The sequence below is a fragment of the Myotis brandtii genome, unplaced genomic scaffold, assembly GCF_000412655.1.
Source record: "Myotis brandtii unplaced genomic scaffold, ASM41265v1 scaffold889, whole genome shotgun sequence".
NCBI lineage: Eukaryota > Metazoa > Chordata > Mammalia > Chiroptera > Vespertilionidae > Myotis > Myotis brandtii.
This window is the reverse complement of record NW_005371640.1, coordinates 653816-665132: the sequence shown is the minus strand read 5'-3', so window position 1 is coordinate 665132 and position 11317 is coordinate 653816. Positions and strand designations below refer to the sequence as shown.

General features: G+C 42.8%; 2 protein-coding genes across 2 annotated transcripts in view; one reads left to right on the top strand and one right to left on the bottom strand.

Annotated features, from left to right (window-relative positions):
- LOC102241322 (factor VIII intron 22 protein) overlaps positions 1 to 408 on the top strand; it is a 1599-nt gene extending 1191 nt beyond the window's left edge. Inside the window, exon 2 of the mRNA XM_005885048.2 lies at positions 3 to 408. Within this exon, the coding sequence (XP_005885110.2) occupies positions 3 to 318 (316 nt within the window). The 3' untranslated portion in view covers positions 319 to 408. The remainder of the gene's footprint in view (positions 1 to 2) is intronic.
- An 8075-nt stretch (positions 409 to 8483) lies between these two features.
- LOC102259197 (histone H2A-Bbd type 2/3) lies at positions 8484 to 10616 on the bottom strand. The gene has a single exon (XM_005885023.2). The coding sequence runs from the start codon at positions 9308 to 9310 to the stop codon at positions 8963 to 8965; it is 348 nt and encodes a 115-aa protein (XP_005885085.1). The 5' UTR covers positions 9311 to 10616; the 3' UTR covers positions 8484 to 8962.
- Positions 10617 to 11317: the final 701 nt, after the last annotated feature.

Sequence of the window (11317 nt, the reverse complement as noted above, 5' to 3'; positions counted from 1 at the left end):
CGCTGCGAGGTGTCCCGCGTGCTGCTGCTGCTGCTCCTGCAGCCGCCGCCCGCCAAGCTGCTCCCGGAGCACGCCCACACCCTGGAGAAGTACTCCTGGGAGGCCTTTGACAGCCAGGGCCAGGAGAGCGGCGGCCAGCTCCCCGAAGACCTCTTCCTGCTGCTCCAGTCCCTGGTCATGGCCACCCACGAGAAGGACACGGAAGCCGTCAAGGCGCTGCAGGTGGAGATGTGGCCGCTGCTGAGCGCCGAGCAGAACCACCTGCTTCACCTCGTGCTGCAAGAAACCATCTCCCCCTCGGGACAGGGGATCGGATGACTCGCATTAGCCTGGTGACTTTGCCTGCTGCCAGACCTCAGGCACCCGCCTCTGCATTTGGAGGGAAATAAAAGATATTGATCACCGCCGTTCGACCTTTGTTAGCTTATTCCTCTTGCCACCATAGGAATTTAGTTGACTGAAAGTTACCTGTACCCCAAAGATATATTTCCATAATAATGGGAGAAAAAAACAGTATGATGGGATCGGAGCAGAGCACATGGCTCGCTTCCCCAAAAACTGTAACATAAAAATGAGACTCCCTTTACCCTGTTTCGCTTCCACCCAAGTCGCCTCACCCCATACCCCCATCTTTGTTTCATTATCAGGATTTTATTTTGCACTGCTGTCTAAATACTTAAGCTATGTGGTTTTTTTTATCACGACTAATTTCTTGATGCATTTTTATATCTATCTACTATCTATGTGATCACCCCATTCCTCCTGTTTTATCTACCCCATACATATTCATGGGAACCATTTGGTTCCATACATCGTTGTTGCTACAGCTCCAAATCTATGATAAAGCCATTCCAAAAGTCCTGACATGTGGTTTAGATTTACTTCATCTATAAAATGGGAATAATTTATCTACTTGTCAGGCCCCAGAAAGCAGAAACAGTTCTCTTTCAGTTCCAAGATGTATTCATTCATTTGAAATTGACAGTGTACTTAGTATGCAAGTACGCTGGACAATGAGTCTACAGAGATCATTTACTTGGATAGCTGCAATGCAAATGTATCAGGTGCAATGTGGGGTTGGGGGATGTGGCTGGAGGGGGGTCCAAGGCAAAGGTGTCAGGTGTGCATTGGAATTCACATGTATGCTTCTATTCTGAGAGGTACCTATAATCCACAAATTATCATGACTAATTTCTTGGTGCATTTCTATATTTGTAGTAGGGATCTTTCTATAGCTCTTACATAACTCGACTATGTAAAATCAGCATGGTTCTTTGGTGTTGTGTGATCATGTATATGACCAAAAGTATGATGGCGTTCCATTTAAAAACTCTAAATTTTCAAGCCTTTTTCGTCCGGATGTTACATACAAACTGATTTGGCTGTGTGGTGTGTTTTGTTTTCTTTTTAAATTCAAACTTATTTTATTTACAGTTTCAAGAGTGATAAGAATTCTTCAGAGTATACTCTCATTCTCAATCATTCAGCTTTGGGAAAATGCATCCCAAACCAATACAAAATAATATTGAATGTAAACTGTAACTGAAAAAAAAATTAAAAAGACCAGTTTGCAACAGTACTTGGACATAATAAGGAGAGAACCAAATTAAGTAAAAAGGAAATGCGTGAATAAAGTTGATATACACTGGCTGAAAAAAAATTGAGTCTTAAATAATTTAAGAATAATGTATTTGTATATAAAACTAAGTTGTTAATGAAAATGAACTGGAAAATATTTGATAGACAATGGAAAGCTAACATGTTGATATTTGATGTGCCTCAGGAAAAGCCCACCATTCAAAGAACAGAAGAAATAATCAGATTTAAAGCTGGAAATAAAAAGTTCCTGAGTTGATGAAAGACATGTGCTTAAGAATGCACAAGTTAAAATGGGAACAAATTAGGAAGTAAAACTAAGAAGTAAAAGGATTAGAGAAATAAGGTAAGGGAAAAAATAAGACTATTGACTATAACAGATTAAACCAACAGAAGCAACAAAGATAAGTCACCATTACAAAAATCATATAAATTATGAGGGGTAGCATGAAAAAAATGTTTTCAGAATACAGAGAATCAGCAAAAAGGTAAAAGTGATTAGAGAAAAACATACGTTATGGAGCTAGAAGTCAAATCCAGGCATATCTGACTTCAAAGTCTGCACCGTTGTCTTCTGCCCTTGGATACATGCACAACCACTCACCTTCAACTTTCTTGCTACATTTAGCTTATTTTAATTCCACGTTACACTCTAGACCACTATCTATTCAAATGATCAGAATATGTATACTCTGTTGAGAATCACATGTCATTAAAGCCATTTCTGATGTATGATCTAATAGGAAAAGATATAAGCCTATGACTGAATAAGAAAGGTATGTATATGAGTCCACAGAACTCAGACCCTACCTAAAATCTGCTCCAGAATACAATGTAGCCTTTCACGGAGAAAATCTGGGAAGGAGTTCATCTATGACCTGCCCACCAGGGAAGGCCCGCGGGGAGAAGGTAGAGTCCAGCGCAGCCTGCAATCCTTCGCTTGTAAAATGTAAACATCTCCCAGTCAGGAGAGACCATGGCCCTCAGGTTCTTTTGTTTGTTTGTTTGTTAATGCTCACCCAAGGATATTTTTCCATTGATTTTTTAGGGAGAGTGGAAGAAAGAGGGATAGACAGAGAGAAACATTGATGTGAGAGAAACACATCTATTGGTTGCCTCCTGCACACACCAAGGTACATGCCCTTGACTGGAATTGAACTCAGGCCCCTTTGGTCCACAGGCCGACACTCTATCCACTGAGCCAAACCAGCTAGGGCAGTCCTCAGGTCCTTGCATCCTCTGTCCTGAACGGGTAAACTCCATCCTTTGTGCCCTCCACCTCCTGACCTACTTCTAAACTTCTTAGCTGCAGACCCCTCAACTCATCTCTTATTTTCTATATTCTGATGCCCTCCTCACATCTGCTAATTGGTACTAGACTTCAAGCACTGACTTCCATCTTTCTTACTCCATCAATTACTTAACTTATCTGTGTCTTAAGTTCCTCTTCTACAAAAAGAAAATAATAGTATGAATTTGGCTGTGGACCCTAGTGACTTTGGGTATCATCGCATTTTCTAGAGTTGGAATAAGAACCTTATTAAACGTTCAATAACAACAAAAATGCAATAATCAAAAATTAAACAAAAGAGAATAGGTAATAGCATTAAATTTGGCATCTAAACTATTGACTCAACTAATCAACAGGAGCTATAAGTTTCCAACATTAAATCATGGACTAGGGTCTTGCTTCAGAATGAACTGAAGAACAGTTAAACATTCAGTGGTCTCATAAGCTCCAAGTGATGCTGTGGATAATCCTAATCATCATATTGTCCAAAGTAGTAGATTTGGCTTTTCCACTTACTTGCTCCAGTGGTCAAATATAGGGGTGGGCAAAAGTGGTTTTACAGTTGTGAGTGCATGAAACACAGAGTTTATTTATTAATTATTGTATAATTTATTTGTTACTATTATTGTTTTTATTTCATATCCTTTCTTATTATTTAACCTTAGGGTAATAAGGGCTGGTTATTTAACCTACTTTTGCCCACCCCTATATCTGCCTTTTATTCCACCAGTTTCCCTATCTGTGCCATAGGCCAGTGTCACTTTATGTAATGTCCCCAAGAGACCTCTGGAGGGCGGCAGAGGGAAGGATGTCAAGAGCTGTGGTACATAAACCAACTGGAAAGACAAATTGTAGTCTATTTTATTACTATAGGCATGAAATCTTCAAATCAAGTAAAATCTGCAAATTTGTCCCCCACCGACAAGACATCTGGACTAAGGTAATTGTGTTGAAGGTCTACTTTGCTCTACTAGTGTAGACTCCATCTTTCTGTTCTCTAGGAAAGTCTTTGGTCTTCAACCCAATCTTTTTCTATACCCTGAGCTGTGGGGCTATTTTCAGTATCAACAGGAAGAGACCTGCCCCAGCAACATTACATTTCCCAAAGCCAAACAATACTTAGATCCCTGGGGAAAAAGAAGTATTCAGTATGTCTCTCAGAAGACCTCATAGGCTGTTTATTCTTGACTTCCTTTTCTTGCTTTACCAGTTCTCTAACACCATGCACCTTCCTCTTGCAAATAAACATAAGACCCTCATATTCCCAGAACAGCAAGAAATACTTGGGAAACATGGTCTTTTGTCAAGTGAATCCCTTGGGTTTATAATAAAAATAAATTCTCTACTCATATTCTATCCTCTTCTAACATCAATTTTATTATTCTCCCTTACATTTCACTCCCAAATTAGCTCCATTGTCTGTGCTCTAAGAATACTTTGGCTCAGTGTAGCCCCCTTCCACTTCAGTGGTGCTGATGAGTGATGTCAGGAAATATCAGCTCACACATGTTTTCTCTATAAACTCACAGATATTGTTTTCTATACAATAGTAATAAGTAATATCTAAATAAGTAAATGTCATAACTAATAATAAAAATAACTAAATGTGTGGTGGGTAGGGATGGGGACTGTCCTAGTGTCAAAGAAGAGAGAGCATCAGAAATTATCAACTCCCCTGAAAATTCTAGGGCTGCTTCCAGCACAATGCCAGACATAGGCAGCTCAGCTCTAGTAGAAAACGCAAGCCTGTACAGCCCAGAAATTGCCCCAGAATAGCCATTCGGTGCTGTGCTTCCTCAATTGCCTGCATCCAGCTCACAATGGCACTGGGTTTTAGAATTACTAGCTTCAAACTCATTCAAGACTCTCATTGTCCATAAACAAAGAGTCTACTGAGAGAGAGAGAGAGAGAGAGAGAGAGAGAGAGAGAGATCCACACCCAGAAAAAAGAGGAAAAAAAGATAAGAAAAAGCAAATGGGCTATTTCTCTAGTCACAGGGATGTAATACACAGTACAGGGAATACAGTCAATAATATTGCAATAACTTTGTATGGTGTCGGATGGGTACTACTAGACTTATCAGGGTGATCACTTAGTAAGTCATGTAAATGTCTAATCACTGTGCTGTACACCTGAAACTAATATAATATTGTATACCAACTGTAATAGAAAAAAATTTTAAATTTATCTTTATTGTTAAAAGTATTACAGATGTCCCCCCTTTTTTCCCATTGACCCCCTCCACCCTGGGCCCACCCACCCCCAGGCCTTCACCACTTTATTGTCTGTTCCATGCTTCTATGTTCCTGGATCTATTTTGTTCATCAGTTTATTTTGTTCATTAGATTCCACATATGAGTGAGATCATGTGATACTTGTCTTTATCTAGCTTATTTCGCTTAGCACAATACTCTCCAGGCCCCTCCAAGCTGTCTCAAAGGGTAAGAGTTCCTTCCTTTTTACAGATGCATAGCATTCCACTGTGTAAATGTACCAAAGCTTTTTTATCCATTCATCTACTGATGGGCACTTGGGCTGTTTCCAGATCTTAGTTATTGTAAATTGTGCTGCTATGAACATAGGGGTACATATATTCTTTTTGATTGGTGTTTTGGGTTTCTTAGAATATATTCATAGAAATGGAATCACTGGGTCATAAGGTAGTCACTTTTTTTTCTCTTAGGAAACGCCACTGTTTTCCACAGTGGCTGCACCAGTCTGCATTCCCACCAACAGTGCATGAGGGTTTTCTTTTCTCCACATCCTCACCAACACTTGTTTGTGGATTTATTGATGGTAGCCATTCTGACAGGAGTGAGGTGAATCTCATTGTGGTTTTAATTTGTCTCTCTCTGATGATTAGTGACATTGAGCATTTTTTCATATGTCTATTGGCCATCTATGTGTCCTCTAGAAAATTATCTATTCAGATCCTTTGCCCATTTTGTTAATTAAAATATTATTTCATTGATTTTTTACAGAGAGGAAGGGAGAGGGATAGAGAGCCAGAAACATCGATGAGAGAGAAACATCGATCAGCTACCTCCTGCACACCCGCTACTGGGGATCAAGCCCGCAACCAAAGTACATGCCCTCGACTGGAATCAAACCTGGGACCCTTCAGTCCATGGCCCAATGCTCTATCCACTGAGCCAAACCAGTCAGGACCCTTTGCCCATTTTTAAAAATTGGATTTTTTGTGTGTGTTGAGTTGTATAAATTATATATTTTGGAAATTAATCCCTTATCAGATGTATCATTGGCAAATATGTTCTCCCATACAGTGGGTTGTCTCTTCATTTTGTTGGTTTCCTTTGCTGTACGAAAGCTTTTTAGCTTGGTATAGTCCCATTTGTTTATATTTTCCTTTGTTTCCCTTGCCTGAGGAGACACATCGGTAAAAATATTGCTATGAGAAATGTCTGAAATTTTACTACCTATGTTTTCTTCTAGGATTTTTATGATTTTGTGACTTACATTTAAACCTTTAATCCATTTTGAGTTTATTCTTATGTGGACTTTTTAAAGAACCCTTGCCTTTATCTTTGGATCTTGAGTTCTAGGTAGGCATAAAGAAACACTATTAATTTAAAAAAAAATTCAGGATCTTAACTAGGATTTTTAAGTGTCATGAACCATTGTACAGTGGGGCCTTGACTTATGAGTGTCCCGACTAACGAGTTTTTTGAGATACCAGCTGTCTCTCGGCTGATTTTTTGCATTGAGTTGACAGAGTAATTTGAGTTAACGAGCTCCTTAACAAGCTCGGTCTCGGAACAAATTAAACTCGTATGTCAAGACCCCACTGTACAAGTAAAAAAAAAAATCTGGAATAAAAGGTAGAATGGGTAACTAGATGTTGATTCCCAGATTTCTAGTACATGAACTTGTGGAAACCTTCCATTATACAAAGTCTGTTGGGGAAAGGGGAGAAAAGAGCATTTTGAGCTTGAATTCCAACTAAAACTTGATTCCAACATCTTTAAAATATTAATGCCTTACTTTCAGTTCTGGCAACATAGAAGACTAATCTGATAATCACACTGTAAATAAAAGCAAGATTCAACTTCATGCTGTCTATAAAAGATGTTCTTTAACCATACAGATGAACCTTGAGGACATTATGCTAAGTGCCCTCCCACACACACAAAAAGAGAAATACTACACAATCCCATTTACATGAGGTATCTAAAATGGTCAAATTCACAGAATCCAAGAGTGTAATGGTAGTTTCTAGGTTCAAAGGGGAGGGAGAAATGGGGAGTTACTAATCAATGGGCATAAATTTTCAGATAAGCAAGATGAATTAATTCTAGAGATCTACTGTAAATATTGTACCTATCCAACAATAATGTATTGCACACTAAATTTTTATTAAGAGGATTAACCTCATTTTAAATGTTATCACAATACTTACATGTATGAATCCATTAACCTGAAGTTCTAGAACAGGCCAAACTATTATGTGGTGTAAAAAATAAGAACATTGGTTGCCTCTAGGGTATGAGGATGAGGCTAATTGGGTAGGTGCTTGAGAAATCTTTTCATATGATCCAGAAGTCCAACTCCTGGGTATTTACCCTAGAGCAGTGGTCGGCAAACTGCGGCCCCTTGAGTGTGGCTCTTCCACAAAATACCATGTGCGGGCGCGCACGTACAGTGCGATTGAAACTTCGTGGCCACACTCAAAGGGTCAAAGAGCCGCATGTGGCTCGCGAGCCATTGTTTGCCAACCACTGCCCTAGAGAAATGAAAATTTATGTTCATACAGAAACTTATCCATGACTTTGTTGAACTAAAAAACAACAGTAAGTTAAGTCAGTTATTTTACCAACAAAAATGGGCTCATTGGGGGAACGGCAAAGAATTGCAATTCAGGACAAACTATGGCAAAACCATAGGCAAGTGCAGAGAACAAAGGAGAGGAACTGTTCCTTTAGAGAGGAATGGGTGAAGTTGGGAGAGGCTGTTACAAATAGAGTCCATTGGAGAAAATTGGGAGTTGGAAGTGTAGTGGATTTTCATTGGATGGGCTGTGACAGTTTCTCATTGGTTGCCCAGCAATGAGAAAATCTTCCTTGTAGTTCAGTGAAAGACTAGTACACTGGCATAGAAGCAGTAGCCATAATCAAAATCAAACTACATAGGACAAAAAGAAGTCTCATTCACTTTAAATTATGGGTATCAGAGTCAGTTATTAATCTGGCTTTCAGAAACTAAGGCCCCCTTCCCTAGGTATATGTAAATCGAGTGATTTGATGAAGAACCTGGTTGAGCACAGGTTACACACGCCAACTAGGGGTTGGGGGAAAAGCCTTTCCAGGGGCACAGTTCCCATGCAAAATTGTTGAGGGGCTAGACCTTGCCTGGTACAAGCAGCATATGCAAATAGAGAATCCAGGGTCAGCCCTGGCCAGGCACCCTTTGTTGCTAGGTGACAGCTTGTTTACCTAGGTTGCTAAGGGTGTCTCTTAGCATCTCTAAGGGAACAGGACCAAAAAAACTGATCCTTCATGACCTTCATTCCGATTTTGCATCTTTATTGCTTGTCCAATCCTCCCCTGACCCCCATCAGTCCTCAATCTCCCCGTCAAAGCCACTGCCCCATGGGAGTCGATGCCAACCACTCTGTCCACCCCTCCATTCTGCAGGCGGGTTGGCATTGCACCTTCACCCTATCACGATGCCTGAGTCATGGTCTTGCACTCCACCCCAGTGAACACCAGCCTTCTGGGGACCTTGCCAGGCTCTGACTTGCTCAGAGACGATGGGGGAGTTTTCCAGACCCCAGCCTACCCCCACCCAGCCGGCCTCTCCCACCCTGGACCACCCCCTGCACTGTCACCATGGGGGGCTGCTCCTCTCTTGTCATCCCCGACTCCACCCCCGCCCCCAGGAACACACCACCACCAGCCCATCCCTCCAACCACCTCCCACACAGAGTGACTGAAGCAGGCACATGGGTTTCCTTCAACACTTTATTTTCAATAACTTGGCCCAAGGCGCCAGACAGGCCCGGGCTGCCTGGGCTGTGAGTGGGCCGAGGCCCGGGGAGCCCAGGTCATGTTGGGAAGCTACCGCCTGCCCGGGGCCACTTGGGAGATGGTGGTGTTCTCAAAGAAGCCGCTGAGCAGTGCGTTGTTGTGGATCGCCATGTCCAGCAGCTCCGGGGTGATGCGCCTGCAGCCGATTTTCTGGGCCTCGTTGCCCGCCAGCTCCAGGACCGTGGCCGTCAGGTACTGGATGATGGCCGCCAGGTACACGGGTGCGTTGGCGCTGAGACGCTGGGTGTAGTGGCCGTCCCGCAGGAGGTGCTCCAGGTGGCTCACGGAGAAGGTCAATTCAGCTCTGCTGGTGCGGCTGCGGGTGCGGTTCCGCCTCTGGTGATCAGAAGACCCTCCGCGGCTCCTTTGCCCAGACATGATGGGTGCTGGGGTGCACTGTCTCCGACCCGCCTGGATCTACAGTGCGCTGTGGCGTGCTGCGGTGCGGTTCAGTGCGGTCAAGTGCAGGAAGATGCCAGTTGGTCTCAACCGCTCAAGATGGCCAGTACAGAGGCTCCTGCTCTGTATCCTAGCGACCATGGACCGACCCCTCATTGGTCCAGGTACAGGCTGTATGACACATAAGTTCTGTGAGGTCACTGCTTTCCCATTGGCCCTGGTGGGCCGGGGCCTGCAAAGAAGGGGTGCTGGCAGCTCCCTGCTCACCCTTGCCATGGGACCCTCTCTTTGAGGGAACTCTCACTGTCCACTGGACAGGAATGTTGTAGAGAAAAAACATGTGGGATCCAGTGGCACCAGGTATAACTGGTGATGTTGGACAGCCAGCACACCTATCTACTTCCAAAACGTTGGAACCTCCCCAAAAGAAACCCCTGTACCCTGTGTGGCAGTCACTCCCACTGCCCTCCTCCTCTCCTGGACCCAGGCAACCATGAACCTGCTTCCTGTCCATAGAGGCTCGCCTATTCTGGAAATTTCTAGGGATGTAATCATAGGATAAACAGGTGGCTTTTTGTGTCTGCCTACTTTCACTGAACATAATGGTCTCATTATGGTTCACCCTGGTGGTAGCATGAATCAGCACTTTATTCCCTTTTCATGCCTGAATAATATTCCCTTGTATGGGTGGACTACATGTTGGGCATGGGTTCCTCAGTTGGTGGATGTTTGGGTCATTTTCACCTACTGGCTGTTGTGAATAGCACCGCGGTGAACATTCCTGCACAGAGTTCTGTTTGAACACCTGTTTTCCGTTCTTCTGTGTGTCTATCTAGGAGCGGAATTGCCAGGCCATGTGGTAATTCTATGTTTAACTTACTGAGGAACCGCACACTGATTTCCATAGTGATGGTTCCATTTTACAGTTCTGACAACAGTGTCTGAGGGCCCCAATTGCTCCATATCCTCATCAAAACTTATTTCCCTTTTGTCTTGCTTATAATCGCCATCCCAGTGGGTGTGAAGTGGTATCTCCTGGTTTTGATTTGCATTTCCCTAATGGCTAGTGATGTGGAGCATCCTTTCATGTGCCTCTTGGCTATTTGTACACCTGCTTTGGAGGAAGCAGATGTACTTTCAACTGCTTTGCCCATTTCCTAAAACTGGGCTGCTTGTCTTTTCTGTTGCTGAGTTTTAAGGTTCTTGATGCAGTCTGGAAAGTAGGCCACTATCAGACATGTAATTTGCAAATGTCTCTCCCATACTGAAGGTTGTCCTTTCACTTTCTAGATGGAGTCCTTTGAGGCACAAATGTTTTGCATTTGGATGGCATACAATTTATTTGTTTTACAGTGCAGAAAGGGGATTGGAAATGCTTCTACTTCTTAAACAGTTTTCACCCTCATTGTTTTGGTGCCCACCCCCTTCACCTCCACTTCCAGAGTTAGCCTTTGCAGCCTTTGAAGATTCTTCTGGTGGGCAGAAGGACAGTAGTAAATCAGGATGGTTTGGGGCTTTTCCTACTTAGGGCTTAGGATTCCTAGTTTGTGGCCTTCTGGGGTCTGTTCCGTTAATTACCACTCATCTATCTCCTTTCCTGCTTTTTCAATCTTGTCAAATATAATTTTTGAGTAATTTCAGTAGATTTGGGGGACTTGATAAAGTTATATGTGGAAGTATGTGTTCCGCCTCAACTATACCTCATGGAGAGCATGGAGGTCTGCTTGCCTGCCTCATTCACCCTGTGCGCTTTTTTTTTTTTAATCAAGCCACTCTCCCTAAAATACTCCAGACTCAGATGCTCTCATCGGGTTCTTTGATCCATTCTGTGACCTTTTTTGCCCTTTTAGCTCTCAGCCCCAAGACCATGTACTCCAAACCAACTTCCTAACCGTAAACCCTCAGGCCATGCTTGAAGTTCAGATGCCTTGCCAATATGTGTCTGCTTCATAACCTGTCTACTCTCTCTGACCCCTATCATTTCCA

Excerpts from the sequence above, each read along its gene's own strand:
- LOC102259197 (XM_005885023.2), bottom strand. The coding sequence starts at position 9,310 with ATGTCTGGGCAAAGGAGCCGCGGAGGGTCTTCTGATCACCAGAGGCGG.